Source organism: Contarinia nasturtii, unplaced genomic scaffold (assembly GCF_009176525.2).
Source record: "Contarinia nasturtii isolate CC-2019 unplaced genomic scaffold, AAFC_CNas_1.1 Cnas_scaffold_1182, whole genome shotgun sequence".
Taxonomy (NCBI): Eukaryota; Metazoa; Arthropoda; class Insecta; order Diptera; family Cecidomyiidae; genus Contarinia; species Contarinia nasturtii.
In genome coordinates this window covers 1,497,954-1,525,705 of record NW_022198526.1, presented here as the reverse complement: position 1 = coordinate 1,525,705, position 27,752 = coordinate 1,497,954, and the positions used below count along the sequence as shown (strand labels likewise).

Here is a 27,752-nt window from a genome sequence, read left to right as displayed (position 1 = left end):
TCAAAACGAAATTTTTCATAGTGTTTAATTTGAAGATAGAAAAACAGTTTTGCAAAAATCGATAAAAATACTGATAGTGTCATCGACTCTAAGTCAAAACTCTTATTTAAAAAATGGATCGTACTATGTACGGTAAAGTGGATCCCGGTGCACGGAATCCGTATCGCTGCATTCGAGAGAAGGGTATTTCACCTGGATGTAAGTTTCATTCTTCTATTTCTTTCATAACATCAAGAGTAAACAAATCTTCAACTAACTCCATTTAAAAATACTCATTCAATCACATTGACAATTTCATACTTATCAAATTAAAAAAAAAACATGAAAACCTCAAGCTCAAACAATTCAAATCATGAATCGAATCAAATCAAATCCGACCACTTGCTCTGTCAAAATGCCAACCGCACAATTCAATTCTTTTCGGAAATTGATTAAATGTGATGAATACCGCAAATTGAAATCAAATAACCGATCCAAAATATGTTAGCATTGACGTCATACAACATATTTGCTTTTCTTCATCTGTGAATCACACGTTCGTTTGGTGTCTGGACCTACGATCCAAACTTAATCCACACAAAGCGTTAAATGTATGTTTTTTTAATCTGAAACGGGCGATAAATAGTACTGCGTACGTTCACATAGCACAACAGATACATACATACACAGATATGTATAGCCAGACGATCACATTAGTCAATGGCATGCCGCGAATTGAGCCAAAATGTTGTTTTCAACTCAAAACAGAATGTAATCATATACAGAGGTTTTATGGAATGTATTCGGAGTTTAATTGTATTGCGCCTACGATTTTTTGATTCACACATGCGTTCCATAGGTTCCAAACGAATAGCGTGGTTGAGATAGTGTGTCACTAAAATGGTGCACACAGAGCATAAATATAGAGTGTGTGCTTTTGGCGTGTTAGTGTGAGCACGTATGTATTGAGATCGTTTGGTATGTCGAAGTATTTAATGCATGGGTATGACCATTGCGATATATGGCGGTATACAATGGCAATACATTCGCAAGTCGCGCCAATGTTCTCCATTCAATCGATGCAATGGTGTTGGTGTGTCGTTTACATTGATATGCGCTCATTTTCTCATTCGCTTCCAGTTTTTTTTTTCTCAAGTCGAAAACGATGAGAAGTCGCATTTTTTCTTTAGTATCGACAAGTCTTTCCTCCACATTGTAAGTGCATTTTATGTCAACTGAATTATCGCCTCTCTCAGTTCAGTTGTTGTTTCTGTTCGTTGGCAAAGCCTGAACATCTGCACTAACAATTAAAATATTTTTCGTGAATTCAGCGACCTTCCAACCAAAACGAAAACAATCTGGTTTCATTTTTTTTGAAAACCAACGAATCCAGTGTCATTTAGTGTGGCCAAACGATCGCCCATTTAAGGAGCATAATAGAACCATTTGCAAATCCATATCGAAGAAAAAAGCACCAATTAATACGTGTATTTTGTGTGTCATAAAGTGATTTATCGTCGAAAGTAAGACGAACTAGAAAATAAAATAAAAACAAACAGCACAACGTAAACGAGAACACAATTATGAAGTGAATTCGGACCGAATTGCTCTTGTTCGCAATTGAGACGTGATTTTGCTATTTTCGTTTCTCGTTCATTGTAAATGACTCCTCACTAGATTATTTCAAGACGTTCAAGTGCACCAACACCAATATTATATCAATAGCAGTGTATTTTATAGCTTTTTAAAAATATTCAATTTGCTGTTTTCATTTGTTGTTTTATGCTTTGACTGTTGCCTATTTACTATTATTTGCAACAACAAAAACCACCATAAATTTACTATTTGCACGAATAAAAAAAATCTGTAGTGTTTGTTCAGCGTAAATAATATCCATTTGGACAAGCACAATGTCAGGTAATTTGAAAATCCATTTGAGAAATATTTTCATTCTTTGACTTGAAGAAGTCGATTTTATTGTGAAATATATGTAGAAAATATTTATTACGCACTATCGTTAAATAAAAATTAGAACAAAACCCCCACATCTGGCATTCAATTGATCAATCACCAACCTATTTGTAAGCATAATATTTGTTGGCATTGGAAAAATCATAAATCGACATAACATTTTTTTTTTTATTATGGTAGACCGCATGAAAACCGCACATTCTCTTCGGGGATATTGAGTTCAATTTTTATTTTCTTTTCACGCATTCCATTCAGAATACACATGAACCGAGAAAGTTCAATGATACGTCATTTCAAAGGAATCCCACTCAAAACTTGTCGCGTGCATTTTAGCGAATGGAATTTCTAGCGCTTCGATGAGCAGTCAACATATCACCTTTTTGATAAAATAAAATAACATGTACGCTTGTTTGTGTGCGAAAAATTCAGTGATTTTAAATTCACGATCTCTATGGATGATATTTGATTTGAAAAAACAACAAACAGGTTACCATATTTGGTCATATGATTTGATGATAGCTTCATCAAGTTAACCAAAAATTGTGTGCAACACAATGTATTCTGTTACCAGAACCAATCAATTTTGAATCAACATCACAAAGCAATCAGAGAACTTACTACGCAAAATGTGTGATTGCCATATTTGCAACTGATTCAAATTCATTAAGTCCAATTTACACTGAATACGATGATTGAAGCACGAAAAAAACAAGAAAAAAAAAACAGAAAACAATGTTATTTGCAGACGTAAAGGGGAAAATGGTCATAAAAACATAATTTGTTTAATGTGTAGCTGGGTGTGTGTGTGCATGAAGCGCCACATGCAAAAACAATTGTAATTGTTTCCTTGTTTTGTGTCGGTTATCGTTCCAAATACCAAAATATTGACTTTTGATTACGTACATTTGCGCATTTTTCATGTTTTTTATTTGAAAGTGGCGAAACTTCCTTCTTCGCAGAGAGAGAGAGAGAGAGAGAGAAAGAGGGAGAGAGACAGAGTGTGAGAGAGGGGGGAGAAAGAGAATAGGAAAAAACGCAAACTTTTGAAAACATGAAGTAATAATAAAGTCGTATGAAACGAAGTCATTGAAAAAGTGCATTACGTTGTCGTAGCTCATTTTAGAAAACGTCACCTTGACGCATATATAAACTAGATCCATTGATCTCACATACTTCATTTACTCTGGCTCACGTTCATGACTTATTCGATAAATTAAATTCTCTTATGTTTCGGTTGATGACATTTTTACACTACACCATGTATCAATGCTGAATCGGATGATGTCATGTTTATTGAGTCTTTTTTAAAACGAAAAACAGCAATTATAAGATCCATCATCATTGTTTGGCCATTTAAATATGAAGAGTGAACATCTATAATTTGCAATTTATACCGATTTGTCAGATTTGCTTATAGTTTGCCAAATCATTTTTTTTTTTTTCAAATTAATTTATTCAACATATTCGATAAAAAGGTTACATAATTGCGTGGGTAGTAACCATTTGATTTCTGAATGGATTTCGATTCAATTCAAATATATTTCAAAAAAGCCTCACTCTTTGAATGGGCATTGGGCACACAAGACATGTCGCCTTTGCACGACACCGATGGTACACTTATTCAATGAATATTTAACATACATTTCAATTAAACATTCATTTACAACAAGTGCCAATTGACTTTTATTTTCACGTTCAATGCCATTCAATAGACGAATTTATAGGTTCTATTTTCTTTGTATAACAGTCAACGAAAAACGCCCAAAGTTAGGCAATTTTTTTCTGAAATCGAGCAACTGAATTTTTGGCATATCCGAAATGATTCAAAGCAAATTTTAAGCGCACAAACAAAATGTCATGAAGTGTTTATTATTCGGGCGAGACTCATCGCTATAATACTTGATTTTCATTACCACTATCTGTTTTGACGGCTGCCGATCATTTTTTGTACCGAAAAACATCAATTTTCATTAAAGATGGCTGTTAACAACATTTTACAATTACAATCAAAGAACAACTATTCGCGACTATTTACAGAAAATTGCGTCATAACGAATGTTGTGCAACTTTTTTAATTTCATTTCGGTAGAGTGATCGATGAATTATTATTCAAAATATCACATACACATACATCAGATACCTATTTGAAACGTTCTAAGCGGCCAAGAAATGTGTGTCAATGAATCGAGAATCGAGATGTATTTGCTTTCATTTTTGTTTGATGTTGCAATGAAATGCTACTAATTAACGTCATTCGGTGCTGTTCTATTCGTCTTCTTGACAATTAATTGACGAAAATTTGATCCAACAATACAAATCGAGTCATAAAATAAAATGCCGTGAGACGATTAACGATTCATAAAATGTTTCTGAAGATTGACGACAAGACAAACACAAACGTTGTTTTTAAGGTGTTGTAATTTGCGTGAAGACGCGACAGTTTATATTTTCATTATTTGTTTTTTTGACATGTGTAGCACATTCCCATCGAAAGTTTTACGCACAAGAACTTGAGATTTATTAAAGTGACGGAAAAAAATTAAAATTTGCCTCATAAATAAAACACGCACATTTGTACCTACACGGCGTTGCGCTTTTTTTTTGTTTTCTATTTCAAATGTTTGCTCTCTCGCTTGTTGATATTGGCACACATCACCGTTATATTTTCGTATGGCGCGCATAGAATCTCATAAATGTGATGTTTGATCTAGTTTCCTTCACCAAAAACTGTTTACTACAAATCAGTTTTTTTTCGGTACTGTAACGCTGCACAACGCAGTTTTTTTCAACGAATTACTTCGCACTTACTGTGACTGTGCATTATTTACTGCCAATTTCAACGGAGAAAAACCATCGAAAACCGATTCTAGTATGCAAATGTGTGATTTTGAGTGGTTGAGAATCAATTCAGGGGGGAGTGAGCGAGAGAGAGAGAGGGGGGGAGAAAGAGAAACTTGATAATATAAGAGCGTGAACGGTGGAATTAAATAAGCTTAAGAATGAGCGCTTTTGTTTGGTGTGATTTTACTGTTAATTTCAACAAGTCGCGAATTTCCGCATGTGATCATCATAAATCAACAATGAATTTATCGAGTGTGAGTGCCGGTTTGAGTATGTATGAACGAGGTGTGACAGTTTCGCCTGGATGGTTTGTGAATTGACAATAGACGACATGCAATAAAATCCAAACAATAATTAGATCGAATTTATTTGAAAATGTCATTTTCACAATGTTCGCATAATTTCCGGAGCGATTTTTTTTGTTTGCTTTACAAATGTTTCAATTTTTCAATGTTCACTCCATCGACCTCATCACATCACATGTCTCTCTTTATCTATTTTTATCCCATTTGTAAGCAAAATCTTTCCGCCTGTAGGCAACATCTTTTTTTTCCCACTCCGTAATGCTTGATTAGTTTTAGTCTTTAGTTTACATCATAGATTTTGCAATGGGCCGCAGATTTAATTAGTGTAAACATTCAATTGCTATGCAAAACAATAAAGTATCGCTGTTATCACTTACCTTGTGTTCAAAAGTATTTTAATCTAAGTCCTGAACTTATTATTTAGATTGAAATATCATTGAATGTGACGTTTGTCACAGCAATAGAAATAGAAAGAAACATCAAGCGAAAGAGATAGAAAAAAGTCGAGCGGGTGAGAAAAGGAGAGAGCGTGTATGAAAAAGTTTGGTATCAGTGAATAGATGTGTACGTATATGCCCTCGTGCGCGATAATATTTTTGCTATACAACTGTGTATGATGATTTTTTTTGACATTCAAATGGAAATGAACGTGTGTGTGTGTGTGAATTAAGGTGATAGAAAATGTTCTCTCTTTCATTCTCGGTGTGTCTAATTGCGTGTATCGTATTCATTCTCTCATAAGCAGATACAACGAACATTTTGCCAAAAATAAAATCGAAAAATACTAATTTTAAAAGAGAAAGAAAAAAATCTAAACGAACATCATGAGCAAATCTCTCAACGCCAACTTTTCGGGACCATTTAAAGTGGGAGACTATGAAAATTATTTGAGTAAGTTTGCAAATCGAAATAAATAGATGAATATACGATTTTCGTACGAACAAAATCTCTATGAATTTATTACTGAAGGCAAAATTGATGGTTTATTTTCAAATTGAAGCGAAACAAAAAGTTCAAACAAAAACCGCACGAAATGGAAACCACTGTCACAAACATAAGAATATCACCTTGTTATTGACTTAAATCAATCTTCTTTAAAAAAAGAACGATATTGTGACTGGCTGGCCACTTAGTGAATCATTCATTGAATGCGAATTTTTAGCAAGGAAAAACTTAAAATTGAACTTTATTTTTTTTTTTTGTTTTCAGACGCTCTTCTAGCCGATCTTCAAAATAGCGTGCCAGGAAGCAAACAAAATCCATTGAACCCAGCGTACACGGGACAAAATGGATCCGCCAGCTCCGGTTATGGATCATTGCGTTCAAGGCAGCCTCCACAAGCGGTAAGTTTCCGCTTACCTCACACATTTTACACTTTTATTAAAACGGTTTATCGTTTCATCGCTCCACAGCCTTATCAAGAAGTTCGAAAGGTGATAGTATCGGATCAGAAAGCAACACCTGGTTCGCAATACTCACAAACAAACACACATTATAATAATCAAAATGGAACTGCTGGCAATTTATCGGAATTGGACACACTTCTGCAAGACCTGAGTCAAGCTCGGTACAGTTCAAATCTGAACAAAAGCGTAAAATCTAGTCTTGGATCACAAAACGAATTGAATGATTCGATTAAACGGCCATCGGTTGATGATTTATTGGAAGAATTGAATAATGCACAGGCCAGCGGACCTGTTTATGCCGTGCCAAATCGGTATGTCGATTATTTTCACTTTCTTCAGAATGTAAATCATTAATTTGAAATTAATTGCCCAATTGCATGTGGTCCATTTATAAAATATTGATTGGGCGGTTTCGAAACAAAATTTATCGATATAATTAATTATCTTTTGATTGACTCTTAGATTGGTTGGTTCGAGCAAATCACCAGGAGGAAAACATGTTACGATCACAGTACGTGAAACGAAAACGGAACGAATGACCCCAGTGAATCAACATTACCCTGGTTAGTATAACGTTTAATTCACAATTTTATTTGATATTGAGAGAACCTGAGTTAATTTTCATACAAGTAGAGACTTTGATCTGCTTAGTTAATTTTCGTGTTTTAAATAAATTTGAATGTTGCTTCCACAGGTGGTGATCAAGAAGTTATTCAAAAGGTCATACAAAGTTCAAATACAACACCCGTTCCGTATGCGTCGAGTGCTACGAAGGATCTCGACGAATTGATGGCATCGTTGTCTGACTTCAAGGTATGTCCAATTAAAATCTACCATATTTGTTTTGTAGTCGCATAAGAAACACAACTAAAGTATGATGATTTGCTAGTTGAACAGGTATTTGAAAATCGGTTTGAGGTACTGCGTCTTAGTGATTGAAAGTGATTTCATTGCTTGGCCAGTGTAACCTTGCTGAGCTGATACAAACTAACTTGCACACTAATATTGAAAATCTGAACATTTTGTGACTTATGCGATTATTGGCCAACTTTTTTTTTGATATGGTTACAAGCGTGTCAAAATTTGTAACAACTAAAGAACTTTCGACATAAAAATAAAAACAATTTTTATGGTGCTTAAAATATGTTTTCGTGGTTCTCAATGATAATGGGCTCTCCGAGTGTTTGCTACCGCATTGGCAAATGGATATTGAGCAAATAACGTAACAAATTAATGTACTAACATGTTAATCTAGTTGTTTTGACAGCTTGATTTTTTTTTTCATCTTTCAAATAAATGTAATTGTCAGCATTCGGTTGCGTTGCCAAAATGTTTGCCACATTAAATTATAGATTTAATATTCAGAAAAATATCTGTAGCTCGCTGCGAATGCTGTTTGGAAAGTTGGTGTTTGTGCCCATTTCACAAAGTGAATTTGAAAATGACCCATTAAATAATTCAATTTATTATCCAACGATCGGTCGACTAAATCGCGCGTCTTATGACAATCTCAGAATTGGATCAAGCACAAATAGATTAACGATTTTCTCAGTTTATCTGTCTGTTGGTCCGTCTCGCGTCTATATTTCACTGAATCGCAAATGAATTACAATGTTTTGCTCTCTTTTTGTGTTGCGATTTTAATGTTTTCGCTAATGCAAACACGATCTTTCAATGCACATAATATTTGTTTTCGGCTTCGACACTTGCTGTTTGAACCCTCCCCTTGAACCAAAAACATGTATTTTTACTTTCTCAACGGCGAACAAAAGGAATTGTTTTTCCCACATCGATATGAATGAAAACAAGTCGTATTGTTGTTTTGTGATCCAAAATTGAATTGTTTTGAATACGATTGGAAAATAAGTGTGGTGATTTGTGTATGCCTAAAAATACATATTGTTGTGAATATTGAAATAATCGGCACTGGGTGTGCATGCGTTGTTGAATCATTCGCTTAGTTTTCATCATTTTTTTTTTGCCCAGTTTAATCGAGCGCGTCGTCTATTGTCGACTGAGAAAATAACCAAACGAATCATTCAAGAACACATCGTTGGACGAGAGAGAAAGAGAGAGAAAGAGAGAGAGAGAGAGAGAGAACAGTCGATAAGTGCGCGTTCATAAGATATAAATATAGAAAAATTTATGAAGCATATAGAAAATTGGTTGGCGTCGAATCCTTTCTTGGATTCGCGCATCATACATTGAACGGGTATGTGTCTCTGTGTATGTATGTTTACGCGGGCGCGCTCACTTGATTTTTAACTTTACACACATTCGGACTTCACACAAGCATAACATTCACAAATTATGTTTACAATTGGCTAAATCGGTAGACATACGTCATCTAATACAAAAACAATGCAAACCAAATTCGAAATGAAGATGAAAAATCACCGAACATTAGAAATGTTGCGTTTGCGTACTTCTATCCCCACTTTCAACGCAAATCTTCCGAATATTTGTGTGTATATATTAAAAGAAAACGATTTTTATTGAATTTCTCAAGATCAAGCAAAATTTTCACTTCGAAAATGAGCGAGAAAGAGAGACGAAATTTTCGTCATCAGATTTGGAGTCAAGCGAGAGTGAGAACATTCTATCGTGTCTATAGGGAACAAAAAAGAATCGCTTTCATGAAATTTATAAGTAGCATTTCACCATTTTGAACAAACCGCAACGACTCCTTCTTTCAGTCAAACAACAGTGATCAAACGGTTAGCATCTCATTTTCAATTAATATCATTTTTTCATCTTCTTCACATTTTCTCAATCTCTTCGTTTCCTACAAATTTTACGGCGACTGGAATTTACTCCCTCGCAGTTTTTGTCTTTAAAGTTTTTTTTTCTACGTGATTCAACAAATTTAAGAGTTTTTTGCGATTTTTTCAATTACGCGTCTTTGGCCGAATTCTTCATATTTCAAGTAAATTTCAACTGGAGTCAATTTATTCGTGATTGAATCATGTGAGACATTTGAAGGACTTTGAGAAGGCGTCACTCTCAATATTTCAATCAATTTCAATTTCACGGTTTTTCTCGCACAAATTTTCAACATTTAATTCAGTTTGACTTTTCAACAAGTTTAAATACAAGCATAATTACCCAGTGCTCATCACTTTTCATACACACAAAATTCTCTTGCTCGCAGAGTAGAGGCAAAAAAATCGAATTCATAGGCGAGTAATTTGTCAACAGCTCGCGAGACGCAGATATTATCATTATCGAATTATGTAAGGTCGAAGATAGAAATTCAAAAATAAATTCACAACTCGGAAAACACAAACAAATAAACAAAAATGAAATCACATCATCACCAGGAGAACGAAAACAAGGCAGCGTGATTGTTTGCAAAATTCACATTCGATTCGGGTTATAAAGGCGTTGCGAGCGCACACAAACACCAGTCCGTCCGCGCATTCAGTTTATTTTTAAAAAAAAGATAGCGCGCGCCCGATAGAGAGAAACATAAATAAAAGAAGAATACAAAAACTGCACTTCAAAATATTTTAATATTTTTGGTTGGACGTCGGCTAATATATAAAGATAGAAAGGAAGATAGAAAGATAGAGAGAGAGAAAGAAATAGAAAGCGAAAGAGTCAACTAAAAGAGAGTGTATTACTTCACGCTATTAATAATAACTTTTTCGTATCTATTTTCGGTCGCCACCGACATTTTCACATTTCAGATTAACTCCAGCACTCATCAGCAACAGACGGTTACTGAGTACGCAAAACCAAATAAAGGTATTTCGTATTCGCATCAGGAAACAACTATTCATCACGATCAATTAGATTCTATGCTAGGTTTGTGGCCAACCATCATTACCATCACTGTGCATTAAGATTCAACCATTATTTTGGGATTTTTCTTTTGTTCGTTCATTTGCAGGAAGCCTACAAGAAAACATGAATCGTCAAGGAGTTACCACAACACAAAAAGGATGTTGCAGCGCTTGCGACAAACCAATCGTTGGTCAAGTGATCACTGCTTTGGGTCGTACCTGGCATCCGGAACATTTCACATGCAGCCACTGCTGCCAAGAATTGGGCACACGCAATTTCTTTGAAAGAGACGGACAACCGTATTGTGAACCAGACTATCACAATTTGTTCTCGCCACGTTGTGCTTACTGCAATGGTGCCATTTTGGATAAATGCGTTACCGCATTAGACAAGACCTGGCATACAGAACACTTCTTCTGCGCTCAATGCGGCCAACAATTTGGCGAAGAAGGTTTCCATGAACGCGATGGTAAAGCCCTTTGAAATAAAGAAAACTTTGACTGATTCGTAAAAGTTCTCAAGTGAACGTTGGCATTCGATGTCGATTTTCAACTTTTTCTTGCGAACGATGATTTATTGAAAAGACGTGTTATTGATATCATTATTGTTTCATAGGTAAACCATATTGCCGCAACGACTACTTCGAAATGTTTGCACCAAAATGTAGTGGATGCAACCGTGCCATCATGGAAAACTACATTTCAGCATTGAACGCTCAATGGCATGCTGAATGCTTCGTTTGCCGGGTAAGTAAACATTTTATTCTATACTATTTTCTGTATAATCATTGGCATATATCACTCGTGAAATCGCTTGGAAACAGTTCGAAAATGGCAGCTTGTGTGTGGATTGAAATTTTGATGAATTTTGTTTGTTAACTTTTCAACCTTTTTGATACATTCAGGATTGTAAAAAACCAGTCAGAGGTAAATCATTTTATGCTATGGAAGGCAAGCCAGTTTGTCCCCCGTGCGTTGGAGTTGAAGCCGAAGAATAAATACATACATTTATACACATACACAAATCACTTCGAACGAGTTCAAAAGAGAAAAGAAATTATTCATAAAATGCACAAATTACATCGATAATGCATTGAAAGCGAAAGACTATCACCCGAAAACAGATGTGTGTGTGTCCATGCAATGCACACAATTATGCTGCAAATGTTTATGCCCTTGCCCCTTTCTTTTCTTCTAGCACTCATTTACCCAACATCACTGATTTTTCTATCTTCTTTTTTTTTGTCTTTGAAACGACCCCCTTTTAACCAACATAAAAAAATCGAATAATGTTCTAACTTTTCTATTTAGCTGAAAAGTAACATTATCCGATTTTAGATATAAGTCGATTTGAGCTATTTATTATAATTTACACATGAATTGTATTTGCAATGGAAAAATAAAGTATAAAAAAATAAAAAAAAATAAAAAAACACAAATAACAAAAAAAAAAAACAAAACCAAAAAATCCAATAAAATAGAAACAGAAATCGAATGAGACGTCGATTTCGTGCCCCGTCTATCGTCATTGCCGCCGTGCGATGGCCATTGGACGTTTGCTGCCAAGACGCCTCGTTCGTTATCTGTTTGTTTGTTGTTGGCCAGTGCGTGGGTGCGTGATATGCTCATGTCACGTTCCGTAATCGTTCGTCGCACTCTTGTTGTCGATTTATTACACAATTCTGGTTGCAAATGACGTCACGTTTTACGGAAAAGCCCACGTGCCAGCCAATGGAACCTTCAAGGTTCCACTAACTTATTACACGTGAATTAATTCCTCTTCCGCCGATTTAAAAAAGCGCCAATTCGCACATTTTTTCATTTATAAATACTATTTTGATAAAAATAATTCGATGAGTCTATCGTTATCAATAGCTCCCGTGTTTAATTTATTTGGTTTTGTTTTAATTTCTAGAAAATGAATTCCGAACTTTGTTGCTCATTGGCAAATACAATTTCGTCGTTTTCCATCTTCAATGTATGTGTATGCGTGAATGAATGAGTTGTTTCATCATCAAATGTGTAGCCATTCAATAGCCAATTGATGTTTTGAATAGTGAAAGAAAATTTACAAACAAATTCCGGTTGATTCAGATAAACAGCAACTAAGAGCCAATAAAACTATCGATTGAATGCTGTTTTGATGTTATTATATCGATTAAAATTGATGACGAAAATGTGTTCAGCATTTTTGCAATGCTTTTCAGTAAAAACAAATTCCAAACATTCGTTAAACAAACTGTACAACATCAATTTTCATTTGAAGTTCAACAATATTTGAATAGAAAATATTGATTTAAATGCGGAAAATGAAATGTGTGCAAAATTATAAAGAGAAAACGTGATCATTTATGACAATTGGCAGTGTCGACAATATTTTAATAACGGTATTAAAATTATTGCGACGTTTAACGAATGAGTGAAATGTTTCGCTGGCACTGTGACACCATATCTTCGATTTGTAACAAGAGGCAATAAAATGTTGGCGTACACGTATATTTTCATTGGCAAATGATTATCGTGCGCTGAGCCGTTTGAAACAGTTTTGTTGCCCAAGGCAAATGAAAAACAAAAATCTAAAAATAACATTTTTTTTAAATTTCTATTTTCACGATCGCTGGTGGAATATTCGTTTTTATTTCACTTTTCCTATTGAAATTAAGTAAATAAAATTGACATTCACTTTGGGGCTCTGGTGAGGACAGAGAGGAAATGTTTAACATATGTTTGACGCGATTTAAGTAAACACACAAATCAACTCCAGATACCACCATTGGCTTGCCATTCGTTTAAAATGATTTACTTACAATATCCTGTTCCCAAAATGTTTTGCAACTTTTTCTTTAGTAATTGTTTTTCTCTTTTCTTTTATAATTACAGGACTGTCGGCAACCGTTTCAAAATGGATCGTTCTTTGATCATGAAGGTCTTCCTTATTGCGAGACACACTATCACGCAAAACGAGGATCACTTTGTGCTGGTTGCTCCAAACCCATAACAGGCCGATGCATCACAGCCATGTTCCGAAAGTTCCATCCAGAGCATTTTGTCTGTGCATTCTGTTTGAAACAGCTCAATAAAGGCACATTCAAGGAACAAAATGACAAACCATACTGTAAGGATCACATTTCGTTTTATTTTCAAATTGAAATTGAACGTTTAATTTTGAATTGCAGGTCATGAGTGCTTCGACAAACTTTTCGGATAAAAACGACGTGCACACAATACCACTAAGACGACACACACACACGTACGCGGATAGAGGAAAAACACTAACGAAATTCAGTCAATTCAAATGAAAAAGAGATGATTTTATTAATGTAATTAATAAAACGAAACGCGCATTTCTGTGAGAAAATATGAAAATTTGAAAATGTATATCGTTAAGGTGAACTATTTTATTTGAACGAAAAGTAGAGTAAAGAAAAAAAAGTTCGTTTGCAAGAAAACTGATTTGCCATACATTTGCTTGTTGAATGTAAATAAAGCAAATTGCTGGAATCAAGGACTATTCGCATTGAGAGACGATATTCAACCGATTCTATTTAACGTTATTTTATAGATTTAATTTTGCGAATTACACGCAAGATCATTTGTGCTTGCATTGCATCGTTTATCTAAATATAATTTCTCTAATTGTAGTAATCATCGCTTTTTTTTCTCTCTCGAAATAATTTGGTAACTTTATCCAATGAAAACATTTTATATATTTGACATGTGTAAACTAATTTCTTTTTTTTTTTGTAAATAACGAGAAATGAGAGAATCTTTTTATAAATAATTTGTCAGACTTTTTTTTTTATTTCACTTAATATATTCGACTAACTGCAATAAGCTTATAGGCGGCGCTCTATTGACATTGTTTCCGTTTTATTGCACATACGAGGGTTGCTCCATAATTTTTTTTAAAAACATATATAACACAGTTGTTTTTTGTCGAAAATGGTTTTATTGTTTTTCAAAATATTCCCCGAGATGATCGATACACTTTTGCATTCGATGAAACCATTTGTCATAGCATTCGTGCCACTCCGAAACTGATATCTCCAAAACGTGTGTTTTGAACGCTTCAACTGCTTCTTCTGGTGTCGAAAATCGTTGACCACGTAGTTTTTTCTTCACGCTTGGGAACAAAAAAAAGTCATTGGGTGCCAGGTCAGGACTGTACGGTGGATGACCCATCAGTTCGATGTTTTGACCGGTCAAAAATCGAGTAGTTTGAAAAGATGTGTGAGAGCTCGCATTATCGTGATGAAGAATTATTTTGCGACGGTGGTTGTTTTTTCTTATTTCACCAAACACTTCGGGCAAACAAATGGTGGTATACCAATCAGAATTGACGGTCTTACGATCCTCTAGTGGAACGGTTGCCATATGACCACTTCTCCCGAAAAAACAGGCGACCATTCGCTTCGAAGTGCTTCTTGCTCGAACAACTTTCGTTGGGTTATCTTCATTTTGGAAGACCCATACAGTCGACTGCTGTTTCGTTTCGGGCTCATAGGCATATATCCACGATTCGTCACCAGTGACGATTTTATTAACGTCTTTTGAAGCACCACGATTGAATTTCTTGAGCATTTCTTCACACCAACTCACACGAGCCATTTTTTGTTCATCGGTCAATTTATGTGGGATCCAACGAGAGCAAATCTTTTTTACGGCTAAATGTTCATGCAAAATTGTATGTATGCTGTGGGATGAAATGCCCAAAGATGCCTCAATCTCACGGTAGGTCACATGACGATCTTCCATAATCAGTTTTCTGACAGCATCGATGTTTTGTGGCACAACAGCCGATTTTGGACGACCTGTATGAAACTCGTCTTTGAGCGAACTACGACCGCAACGGAATTCTCGGTACCAGTTATAAATTGTCTGAAGGGTTGGTGCTTCATTGCCAAAGGCCAAATGAAGTCGATCGAAACACTGTTGTTGAGATAATTTACTTCGAAAATCGTAGTAAATCATTTTACGAAAATCTTCACGTGTAAAATTCATTTTTTTGTTGAGTCGCAGTTTACCAGTCACTGTAAACAATACAAATAGCGTTCGTACGACAAAAGGTTCAGGGCACGAATACATACCAAAACATCAAACTTTACGAATATGACAATGGTTTACATCGGGCAACACTATAAGTACCATTTTAAAAAAAATTATGGAGCAACCTACGTAAAAGCAGCGTGCCAATTACTATTTTATTGTAAATATAAAGAAAAGAGATGGGCGCGTTAAAATGCACAACGAATCTCTTAAATCACGATTGATTGAGATTAAAAAAAAAAAAACAAATGAAGAAATAAACGGACACAAACACAAATTGTTCAATTTTTTTCCAACAAAGGATAATTTTTATTTTTATACGCAATCATAAAGGAAACAATTACTTGTTTGCTTTACAATACAAACATATTTATTCCGTACCAATTCTTTGCACAATCTAAACCGTTCATAATAATAATAATATATTTAGCGCCAAATATAAAGCAAACATCATGAAATTTTTAAGATACAAATGCTGCAGCAGCACAAAATAACTGAACCTTTTTTCAATAAACATAAAGACTTTTTAACAATTTGACAGAAAATGACGTAGTTTTCTTTCTCCGTCAAGGAACATATTTTTGATGACAAAGGTAATTCGAATACTCTCTACGAGAATCTCTCTTATACATGAAATTATTTATTTTATCATCAAATTATTTTTTAATTAAAAATAAATTAAATGTCATTTAGTATGAAATATTTCAATTGGCTTATGTACTTTTCTCGCACTTTTACAGTTAATATTCTATCGAAGCCGGTTGATAGTATCAACCTTGATACTTTATGTCCCATCTTCCGTATGCAGTTCATTCAATTGAAAATATAAGCCACTCAAAGAAAAAAGTTAATCGTATCTAATTCAAATCAAAGTAAAAAGCGATGTATAAACTGTGTCGACTTGTTAGTATAAAAATAGAAAATCCTTAAAGAATCTAAAAATATTTTCCAAAACAAACGACAAGTAAGTTGTTGAACCATTCACAATGGCGATGTTGTATACATGACTGTATCGAAAATAATGCGAAAAAAACCACACGGTATCCCAAAATATCACTTTTGCATTACTTTCTGAATCTTAATCAAGCTTCTCAAAACTATAAACAAGATTGTGTCACAATTTACTAAAATGTTCAAAAACAACACTTCCTAACAAAACGGATGCAGCAGACAATCTATGTCGTTATTTTGCTTGTTTTATTTGGAGATAATGAAGCAAAGCAAATAGTCATAGCAGAAATGAATAAACATATTGTTTTGAAATGTTCATGCAAAAACGCAAAGGATTTTTATCAGTATGATGATTACATTTTTTATTTATTTCGATTATGTTGACTACTACAACTTAATTTTAATTATTGAATTGTTGTTTTGGATTCAGTGGAAATAATATACTTAAATTTATGGTTTTGCTCCCATCGTTCGATAAACTGTTTTTATGAATTTTCGTTTTATCATCACTTTCTTATCATCGTTTCTTCATAATTTTGTTCAGCCAATCAAGTAATAAAACAATATTTTTGGTGACCTAATGACTATATCGAAAGTTTCGATGAAATTTATGAGGCGAACATCTTTACGTTGGAAATGTAATGTTTCCGTAAATGTTTTTGAACACAGTAAATAAAGTCTTTAAAATGTTGATCGAAAGAACTGGTTTCTTCGACAAAAAAAAAAAAAACAGAATAATTGTGTTTAATTTTTTGAATTTCTTGAGAGTGAGTATTCGGGAATTTTTAATATGTCACCGGGTTATTAGTAAAATGGTATTACTAATATTCTTGTTCCCATGTAAATTTTCTGATCCAATTGACTGATTTTGCAGTTGATAAATGACATCATAAAATTGGCGTATCAAATGATTTGAATTGTAAATCTGATATCATATTTGGCATAAATTATTTTTTATCTTCTTTTACAAATGTCAATGCCAGTTTGTCATTGTAATATTCTTAAAAAATCTACAAATCAGATGTAGGATGATCTACAAACAAAATAAAATTCTCAACAAGATAAGTGCATTTAAAGTCAATTTTATAATGTCTAATGGAAAAATTCTCAACATTTATGCACCGTTATTATAAGCTTGAATGGCCCATTTAAAGGTCATATGAAATTTTTGAGGTCATTTTGAGAATACTCTTACACTCTCAGTGTTAACAATTGTTAATTTTCTGACAATAAATGTTTATTTCGAAAAAGCGAGTTAAGTTAATGCAAAGCCGTTCGATACTTCTTGTGCTCAATCTTCTGTATTCAGTTCATTCAATTGAAAATATAGAACCGTATCTAAACAAGAAAAAACGGTGTATAAACTGTGTCGATACATCGGTATAAAAATAGAAAATCCTTAAAGAATCCAAAAATAGTTTCCAAAACAAGCGACAAGTGAGTGGTTGAACCATTCACAATGAAGATATTGTATATATATCACTGTATCGAAAACAATGCCGAGAAAAAAGACCGCACGATATCTCAATACATGTTATATATGTCACATAGAGGAAATCCATATGTGACACCAGAAAGCCGAAATTCAATTGCTCATGTAGCCTATGAATCATTGACGAGTGCACAAGTACTTGAGTTCAAACATGCCGTCATACGAACGACACTATATTTTATCATACATTGAGCGTGTATAAAAAAAAGTCTATCTCCTTCTATCTTTTGTCCTATTCTCTTTTGTTCATTATTATATACATTTTATCACGATTGCTTTGCACGAAGCTCCATGTCAGCAATATAAATTTATGTTAGTTCGTATTTTGGATAGAAGCCGGAAAGTTCGTTGTCGCAATTTTTATCGGTGAGTTCGCCGTCGACCCTCTAAATTTTTATATGTTAATTGATTGATTAAATAAAATCGTCTATTAGCATATGGATATATAAACCGCTAGTTAAAATGCCACATCGCTCAAGCTTTGATAATGAAAACACCCATCAAACAGACACTTGTATTCATTCGGATATTCTTTTATATTCAAAATAGCAAGTGATTTTGGTGTATATATTGTGATATTTATTTCGCAAGTGATTTTTATCTAATTCATCTAATTAAAATACGGTGATTTTTATCTAATACATACAGATACGAATCAGTTCCGTGTTTTAAGCTAATAAGTAGAATGATTCAATTGATAAACGTTTGGTTTAAGCATTGAATTCAATGTTGACAAAAATCACATTAAAATCAAGTAGAAATCAAATTCCAAGTGAATTTTTTGCAAATAAATCAAAGGAAAAAGTTACAATTCATCAAAAAAACGGCATATTTTACTAAAGAAACCATTCAATCAAAATACGTCTCGAGTTTAATTAGTCAAATTGGTTCGAATTTATCGCTTCAATTGTGGATAGCATTGCTGATTGCCAACATATTGGCAAACATATAATAATTTCGAAAGTGATTTGATGTCGATTCGCGGTTTCTGTGGTTCGTTTGCTTATGAAAGTTATATCAGTTATTCGTGTGTTTAATATGTGTGATGTTTGGTTCGATACCGACTTATCTGATTAAATAAGAACGAAATAAAAACGGCATCGAAACTATTACGTTAATCGAAAAAGTCTAAATTGATATAATGTTCGAAAAAGAAACGAAAAATCGATACACACACATTGTGTACACACAAAAAAAAAAATATGTGGAGAATATTCTCGGGCTTCTCTCAAAATAATATACACAGACCGTCGAATGTTTATTCTGCGAAAGCGTACGTGCTTGTTACGTGCTGGTGGATTGCACGTGGTCAGTGCGTACGTTTGTGTGCGTTGTTTGGCATGAGTGCGTGTATGTATGTGTTCGTGCAAATGATAACATAATATGAAACCGGCGATTTTACATGTTTGTTTTGTATGTGTATAGTCAGCTGTACAGCAATGTGCGTGAGCATCGCAAACAAAACAAATATGTGCAGAAATCGATAGAAAGAGAAGCAGATCTCATTCACAAATTCATTACACAATCGTCGCTCTCATTTGCGCACCAATGTCACGGAAACAATACACAGCATTCGATTTTCCTTCTCTTGTATCTATGTGCATGAGTGTGTGTCCGTATCTGTATGGCATTGAGCGTGTGTTCAGCAAATTTGTATATCCAATATAATATTTGGCGAGCCAAAAGAATTCTATTTTCTCCTCATAACATTTTTAAGGTTATGGGTGTGTGTTTGCGATACATTTTTTGTAAGAATTGTTTTCATTTTTTTTGTCAAATAAAAATTTGAATTTATGTGCAAGTGTTCATTTTAACGTACATCACTTTTTGTAATTCATCACATAAATTTTATATTTTGACATTTTGCCATACAGATATATTCATACAAAACAACAAATGTGAATTATCAGTTAAAGCATTGTTCGAATTTTATGACAAAAAAAATTCCATTTGTTTTTGTTTCGACTGAATCATCGTTGTGATTTTTATTAAACAAAATATTTTTTATTCGTTTCGTATTTTTCCATTGGCAGAAAATCAATAATGGCGAGCGTAAAAGACACAACTTTCATACCAAATATGCCATCCGGTCCACTTGATGAGTATCGTAAACGGGCCAAATTTGATTGGAAGCAATTACGTTTAATTTTTGAAGATGAAAATTTGCTGCGAATTAAGTACAAAACATGGAATAAAATGGAAAACGATCCACTGTTTGCGAAGCCGAAGCATACACCTTCGGCTGATGAGCAAAAATATCGAGCTGCTATGCAAATGAATGCAACGAATCTACTGAAATTGGCACCACCCGATGTTGAGAGCATGAGTCATCGTCAAAAGGTCAGTTTGCATTTTTTCGATGTTTTCTTTTGATGAATTCATCTGTTTCATTTATAGACACGGTATTTGATGAGCATTAACGAGGCGCTTCGTTCAGTTTGTCCGAGTCTATCGGTGAAAATCGCCCTTGGTGTTGGCCTATTCAACAATGCATTACTCGCTATGGGAACAGAACGGCACAACAAATACTATGAGGCCGCATGGAAAGGAGAAGTACGACGACCTGAAACCGTATTTTGTTGACAGCCCTCAATAACAGCTGATTAATTGATTTAATGTTTTCGTTTTAGATTATCACCTGTTTGGCGATAACTGAAGTATCGCATGGCAGCAACACAAAACGAATTCGAACCACCGCTCGATATGATGAAAAAACACAAGAATTCATCATTCACACGCCCGATTTTGAGGCAGCCAAGTGTTGGGTGGGGAATCTGGGCAAAACGGCCACAATCGCACTTACGTTTGCCATTTTGTACACAGCCGACGGCAAAAATCATGGCCTGCACGGATTCTTAATTCCAATCAGGTATGGCTTTGTCAACATTTTATCAAAAATCAATATGAATTTAATCGATATTTTGGTATTGATTAGGGACCCCAACACACTTATACCATATCCAGGTGTTTTAGTCGGCGATATCGGCGAGAAAATCGGATTGAATGGCATTGATAATGGGTACGACACTTTTGAATACTAGATTGATCTAGAAACTTCAAATGATGTATTTATTGATTGATTTTTGGTCGTTTAGATTTGTAATGTTCAACAATTATCGCATTCCACGAGAAAATCTTCTCAATAAAACTGGTGATGTAACACCCGATGGCCAATATGAAAGTGTGTTCAGTGAACCAACAAAGATTCTGGGAGCTGCGCTCGAATCATTCTCAGCCGGACGTATTGGTATCATGCAAGAATCATCGAATACATTGGCCGATGCCATTGTCATAGCCGTTCGATATGCAGCTGTTCGAAAACAATTTGGACAAGACATTGATGGACCCGAAATGCCAATCATTGAATATCAGTTACATGTAAGCTAAACTAGGTTAACCTTTTGTCGTCGTTACCTATGAAAAAACCCAACCAAATCGAATCATATAAATACAAAAATATTGATTTTTCTGTAGCAATGGCGTCTATTCCCATATTTGGCAGCTGCTTGCGTGTTAAAAATATCAGTGACAACTCTAACCGATGTATATTTAGCCGTAGTCGAGAAATCAAGGGCGAATAGCAACGGCTTTGAACAATTGGTAAATGCAACTTATTTAAGAAATTATTTTTCACATTAAATATAGCTGGGGCGCACGCTTGCAGAACAACAAGCCACAAAGCCATGATCAAAATCTACTAATGATCAATGGCAACCCCATGATAAGAACTTATTAGATTTTTTGCAATCCGAGTCGTGGATTTTATAGGTCGTGAATTTTTCCGAGTCGTGAATTTTTTGCAATCCGAGTCGTGGATTTTTTGCAATCCGAGTCGTGGATTTTTCCGAGTCGTGGATTTTCATTTTTACTCATGTATTTTAATTAATATTAAAGGTTTACCCCGCTAGGGCCGCAGCAAAAATACAGGGATTAATAATAATAATAATAGTAAATATATAGAAATATAGTATATATGCTTAAAGATTTGGTAAAAGCGAAACACGAGTTCGAACCCAAAGATTTGTTCGAACCCAAAGTAAATGCAACTTATTTTCTACCGGAAAATCATAAAGATTGTTAACACAAATATGCTTTTTTTCATCTTTCCAGACAAAAGAAGTGTCAGAGATTCATGCACTGATATCAAGTTCAAAGGCGTTGTTAACATGGACAGCCAGAGATGCTATACAAGAAGCACGTGAGGCTTGCGGTGGTTATGTAAGTCGTTTTCAATGATTTTCAATGGATAATAGTTAAAGACTAATGTAAATCAATTGCAGGGTTACCACAAAGCTGCCAATTTGGGTGAGCTACGAAATAATCACGATGCATGTTGTACATATGAGGGTGACAACAATGTATTGGGTCAACAAACGTCGAATTGGCTTGTTCGACAATGGGAAAATGGTGTTGAGAATCCGTCGGGAACGGCTGAATTCATCGATCGATGGAGTGTCATCAAGACATACACGTTCGAGCAAATTCGAGACAAAAATTCCCTAAACAGTATTGAATGTGAGTACCTTTCACCGGCCATGATTTGTTTTTTTGAACAAAAAATCCTAACTTCCCTATTTCTTCACCAGTTTTCATAGATTGCTATCAATGGCTTATGTGTTATCTTATGGATTCAACGTCTAAGCACATGCAACAATCGACCGCAAATGGATCGAGTCGATTTGATGCACGTAATAATGCACAGGTGTTTCGTGCTCGTGATTTAACTCGCACATATTCTGAGTATTATGCGTTGAAAAGTTTCCAAGAACGCTTAACACTTCCAGATGTAACCAGCACACTACGGCCCATCTTGGAATTGGTGTGTCAACTTTATGGTTTTTGGTGTTTGGAGAAACACTTGGCAACATTCTATCAAGGATGCTTCGCATCATCCACAGCACAAAACTCATTTGGCGACATTGTACGAACCGAATTATTGCGTCTTTGTGGCGAATTGAAAGACAGTTCTGTTGCTGTTGTTGATGCGCTGGCACCACCTGACTTTGCATTGAATTCGATTATCGGAAAGTCCGATGGATTGGTAAGTTCGCACCTTTTTTGGTGTAAAATATGAATGAATAATGAAATATTGTGGTTTTGTCATTTTTCAGCTATATGAAAATCTGCAGAATGAATTCATGACAAATCCAGGCGCAATGGAACGAGCTTCTTGGTGGAGAGATGTGCGTCTACCAATCGCCAAATCGAAACTATAAAAACTATAAATTTAAAATTTAAACAATCGCAACAATAAGAATGAGATATTATTTGGATTTTATATGAGAGAAAAGCACATTTCCACTGTCAATTGTATTTATCCCTTTTCCATTTTTTTGGATCATTGACTGGTAGTTATGAGAAGGCTCAATTTATACAATTTTGACACATTTTTTTTGTTTTAATTTTTTTTGTTTTTGAAAATTTCATCAAATGCCACCAGTCGCATTTCAGTCAACAATATAGATGTACTTTATATACAATACATAAAGATACATTGATATTATTATTTTTTCATCTACGTATTTTTTTCCAAAATTTTATCTGAATCTATTTTTTATGTGAAAAAAGGGGATGAAAGTATACACCGCGAATCAAATGAATATATTTATTGTTCAGAAATCCAATATCGTTGAATGTACAAAAAGCTGTTTAGAAATTTTTTCTTATTTATGAATGTGCCTGAATTGTCCTTTAAAAAGATCAAATCATTTGAATTAAATAAACATTGAAATAGAAAACAACAATTTTGCGTTTGGATTGTATCAACTGTTAGTACGAATATTGGTAGAAACAAAACACTTGCTATTGCAAACCGATAACCGCCGATAACACCTGACCATTTTTAATCGACATTTTTGTCGCTTTTCATCACATTCACTAAACGAATCATTCAATACTCCTGCTTGCTGTTAGTCTGCGAAAATGGAGCAAATTTAGGTGCATATTATATATAACGCAACGTAGAATATGGAGGCACACTGAAATATCGTAAAAGGCTGAGAGAAGATTTGTACATGAAACTGAACTCATCCCATACAAAAACCCTGACAAAATCTATTGAAGAGCAATGTTACGATGACTGCTTCAGTTTCCAGTCGATATCTATCAACAGTGCTGACTCAAATACTTTTATTTTTATGTGTCAACAAATGACAACTAACCTCAATATGAACAAAAATTGACATAAAACTCAATTTATCCGAAGTCTCAACTGTATTTGGTATAAATTTTAGTTCAGATTTTTTTCGCTCAAATATTTAAGTGCTTAACATATATCACTTTGGCATTTGAGCGGAAAAAATGCATACTAAAATCTAGGGGCAGAGCAGTACTAGAATAATCTTTTTTGTTTAAGTAATTCTATGTTGTGAGTAGTAATCCATATTAATCCATAGTAATACAAACTTACGTAAATTCTAACAGCAGTGCAATGACGTTTCATGTGTACGTTGTGTATGACATTTGCTAGGCATAACGCGATCGCCCTATATTTCGGATGAGACATTTTATTGTAAAAAATGGAAAATATCGAATTTAATTTAATAAATATCGAATAAATTGTTTCAATCCGCAATATACGAAGATCTAGGGGGATTCCGCGCTCTTAAATATGAATAAATATGAACAAATTCGGGGGATTTCAACAAATTCAAGAGATGTTAACACAACTTTACGTTTTTTGGGAGATATTTTGAGATTTTCTGAACTGCAATACCGACAATGTTGAACTTGACAAGAACAGGGAATGAAGAAGTGGTGAATTATTATGACAGCTTCTATATACTAAAAAATATATTGATTTGTTCTGATTAACTATTTGTTCAATCTCTTTTATACTTTGTTCATTTAAATTACTTAATGACACTCTATCGATTGCACAGACAGCCAAAATATCTTTAATAATTTTTGGAATTTTATATTCGTAGAAGTTTTGATACTCACGCCAGAACCGTTCCATTGCAAATGGCACATTTCAATTTTGCTTTGTAATGCAAAAACTTACACACATGTAACAAACAACTACCATGACAGCTTAGAAGCTGTCCCAATAATTCACCTATTATAAATAGGTCTGCAGCGCCAAAAATTCACCACCATTCATTATTATCTCATATTCACCCATATTCTAAAAATGTCAAAATATTCGACAAAATTTGAAGTATCCTACATGGTGGGTATCAGTGAATACTTACGGATATTGTCAGATACGGTGAGATATTTGAATTTTTATGAGATTTTAAGAATGAAGTTAAATTTTGGTACATAAATACGCGCGGAATCCCCCTAGACGAAGATCGCTTTATTCCTAACAAATGTAATACACAACGTACACATGAAACGTCATTGCACTGCTGTTAGAATTTACACAAGTGTGTATTACTGCGGATTAGTAAGGATTACTGCTTACAACGTAGAATTACTTTAGACTAAAATTATTATTCTAGTACTGCCCTGCCCCTAGACTAAAATTTATCCCAAAAACGGTTGAGACTTCGGATAAATTGAGTTTTATGTCAATTTTTGTTCATATTGAGGTTAGTTGTCATTTGTGTGTATTCCACATTGCTACATTCTTTGTTGAAACGTAGACAAGCAATGTTGAATTTTTGAAAAACACTCGATCGAAATCAGTATTTTTATTTTTCGCGTGTGCATATTGTATTGGCACTGCATTCTGTATTTAAATATTCTTGAACATAGTTTACATATTACTTTACCTTTACTTTCAGGATTTTTCATTTATGAGTAATCGAAACTTCCCATGTAACACCTATTGAATAGTGACCGAATGCCAATCGTGATTTAGATGATAAGGAATGCGAGTTTTTTCATTCTGAAAAATGTGTTGCAGGTAAAATGGCATTTTACCATGTGACAAAATCCCCCCATGTTAAAATGGCATTTTGTCTTCATTTTAACATGGAGATAATTTTTCACATGTTAAAATGCCGTTTTACCCGCCAAGAAATGTGTTGCGGGTAAAATGACATTTTACCATGTGAAAAAATAATCTCATGTTAAAATGACATTTTGCTCTGATTACTTTGAATTTTAACATCTGAGTTTTCTGAGAGTACGGTGTGTGTTTCCTGCTATCATGGTTGAAAAATCAAAATAGTCGAACCAAAGGAATTATTTGAACAATCAGAAATTGTTTTGCAGTTAAATTTGAGTGTTTTTCCACGGAAGGTACGTTAAATTCATATTCTTGAATCGTTGAAAAAACATAGTTTTCTGAGTATATAAATATTGCCATGTGATAACGGTTCTCTTAATGAATGTAATCAAAGATATAGGAATAAATTTCATTGTAAGAAAATAATTCAATTTCATTTCGTTCCATTCCACAGTACCAAACTGCTGTTGCTGTAAAAAAATTTGGAAATATGCAAAGAACACACCAAAAATATTTGTTGTAGATCTGCGACATCTATTGGTGAACATATAGTTTACCGAAGTATAAGTGTATTCTACCACAGCTATTTTATGAAACGTCAAACCAATACAAGTCAATAATGTAATACTTACCACTTGGTTAGTACTTAGGGTTTGACGTTTCAAAAAATAGCTGTGGTAGAATTCACTTATACTTCGGTAAACTATATAGTATGTTCATCACTACTCTCAGAAAACTCAGATGTTAATATTCAAAGTAATCAGAACAAAATGCCATTTTAACATGAGGGTATTTTTCAGACAATATATTGAATTAACTGGTCAGTTGAGCTGACAGTACGTTAGCCAGCTAAATGGGAGAAAACAATAGACGTTATTGTTTTAATGATGAATCACTTTTCTTGTTTTAATAGAAGTGATTGTTCATTATAACAATAACTTCTATTGTTTTAGTTCATTTAGCTAGCTAACGTACTTTCAGCTCAACTGACCAGTTAGTTCAATATATTGCCTGGTATTTTTTCCAGTGATGGTTTTTTCCTATCTGAATAGCGCTAGCTATTCGCAGCGCCTGTACAGCATTGCTGCCGAGATGCTTAATCGTAGGGGTTGCCGCACGCGCAACACACTTCGTTTGTACCACATAGAGCATATACGTTCGCGTTCGTTCTCTGTTCGACATGCATTTGTATACTGACTATTGTATTTGTATTAGTAGTTTAAAATCTCACATTAGGATAATTTATGAATAATAAATACATATTTCGGTGAAGATAAACAAACATTAAACATAAATGAAGAAGATAAACATTAGATTTAATTAATTTAAAAAAACATGTGTATTTGGTATATGTCAAGATAAAACAAGCAAACACTTTTTGGTACAATTTTGTGATAAGCAACTTTTTAATGAGATCAAAATTAATTAATTGGAAAATAAACAAACTGCACTCTAACAAATTAAACAAATTGTTTCACTTCACTAATCGCCGCAAATCGATTTTGTCTTTGAAATTTACTTCAACTATGAACATTTCAGACTTTAAAACAAATATGTATTTCCCCGTTTTATCCCATACAATGCTTACCAGCAGCTTTTTTGATGCCATTTTTTATTCGACACTGGAACACATAATAATATATATAATTCAAAGATCATGTTTAATGAACTGATGTGTCAAAAGTTAGTATTATTCATACTTCAATTTGTTTCAATTCGAAAATAAATTCGAAAGTACGAGATAACTCACATAAGAGTGGGTATTCAAGTCCTTTCGCCTTAGTCTTTATCAAATTGTGTTTGAGCTCGTATAATATTTCAACAACATTCAAAATGAAAATCGAAATGTTACTCGTTTTATGTCTTATTCTATTCGCAACTGGTATGGAATTTTAACTAATAATAATGATTTTCTTATAAAAATAGTGTTATTTTTTTCTCTTTTCAGCAAAAAGTATAAATAGTAATGATAACAATAACAAAAACGATATTAGATGACGAATTTACTCTGTGACCATTCTTCATAACAAATAGGATCCGTTTTTATTGAACACAATCTAGCCATTCAGTAATAATAAC

The 27,752-nt window shown here is 34.0% G+C and overlaps 2 protein-coding genes across 8 annotated transcripts; both read left to right on the top strand.

Annotated features, from left to right (window-relative positions):
- The first annotated feature begins 69 nt into the window (after positions 1-69).
- LOC116344895 (leupaxin) lies at positions 70-13,928 on the top strand. Of its 5 annotated transcripts, XM_031773746.1 has the most exons (11): positions 4,702-4,819; positions 5,842-5,987; positions 6,306-6,439; positions 6,509-6,813; positions 6,965-7,065; positions 7,197-7,315; positions 10,192-10,309; positions 10,395-10,757; positions 10,904-11,034; positions 13,168-13,402; positions 13,464-13,928. In XM_031773746.1, exons 2-11 carry the CDS (start codon positions 5,921-5,923, stop codon positions 13,493-13,495), a joined length of 1,605 nt encoding a protein of 534 aa, XP_031629606.1. In that variant the 5' UTR covers positions 4,702-4,819; positions 5,842-5,920; the 3' UTR covers positions 13,496-13,928. The 5 variants fall into 5 exon arrangements, with proteins under 5 accessions (XP_031629605.1, XP_031629609.1, XP_031629608.1 ...); XM_031773745.1 differs by lacking the exons at positions 4,702-4,819; positions 5,842-5,987 and adding an exon at positions 70-198; XM_031773748.1 differs by lacking the exons at positions 4,702-4,819; positions 5,842-5,987 and adding an exon at positions 1,170-1,896.
- A 4,089-nt stretch (positions 13,929-18,017) lies between these two features.
- On the top strand, positions 18,018-23,520 carry LOC116344870 (peroxisomal acyl-coenzyme A oxidase 3). 3 transcript variants are annotated; one of them, XM_031773689.1, is made up of 11 exons: positions 18,018-18,142; positions 19,810-20,116; positions 20,174-20,329; positions 20,407-20,645; positions 20,712-20,795; positions 20,872-21,154; positions 21,251-21,376; positions 21,887-21,994; positions 22,057-22,291; positions 22,363-22,817; positions 22,888-23,520. In XM_031773689.1, the coding sequence occupies exons 1-11, from the start codon at positions 18,087-18,089 to the stop codon at positions 22,990-22,992; spliced, it is 2,154 nt and encodes a 717-aa protein (XP_031629549.1). In that variant the 5' UTR covers positions 18,018-18,086; the 3' UTR covers positions 22,993-23,520. The 3 variants fall into 3 exon arrangements, with proteins under 3 accessions (XP_031629549.1, XP_031629551.1, XP_031629550.1); XM_031773691.1 differs by lacking the exon at positions 18,018-18,142 and adding an exon at positions 19,301-19,500; XM_031773690.1 differs by lacking the exon at positions 18,018-18,142 and adding an exon at positions 19,301-19,524.
- Positions 23,521-27,752: the final 4,232 nt, after the last annotated feature.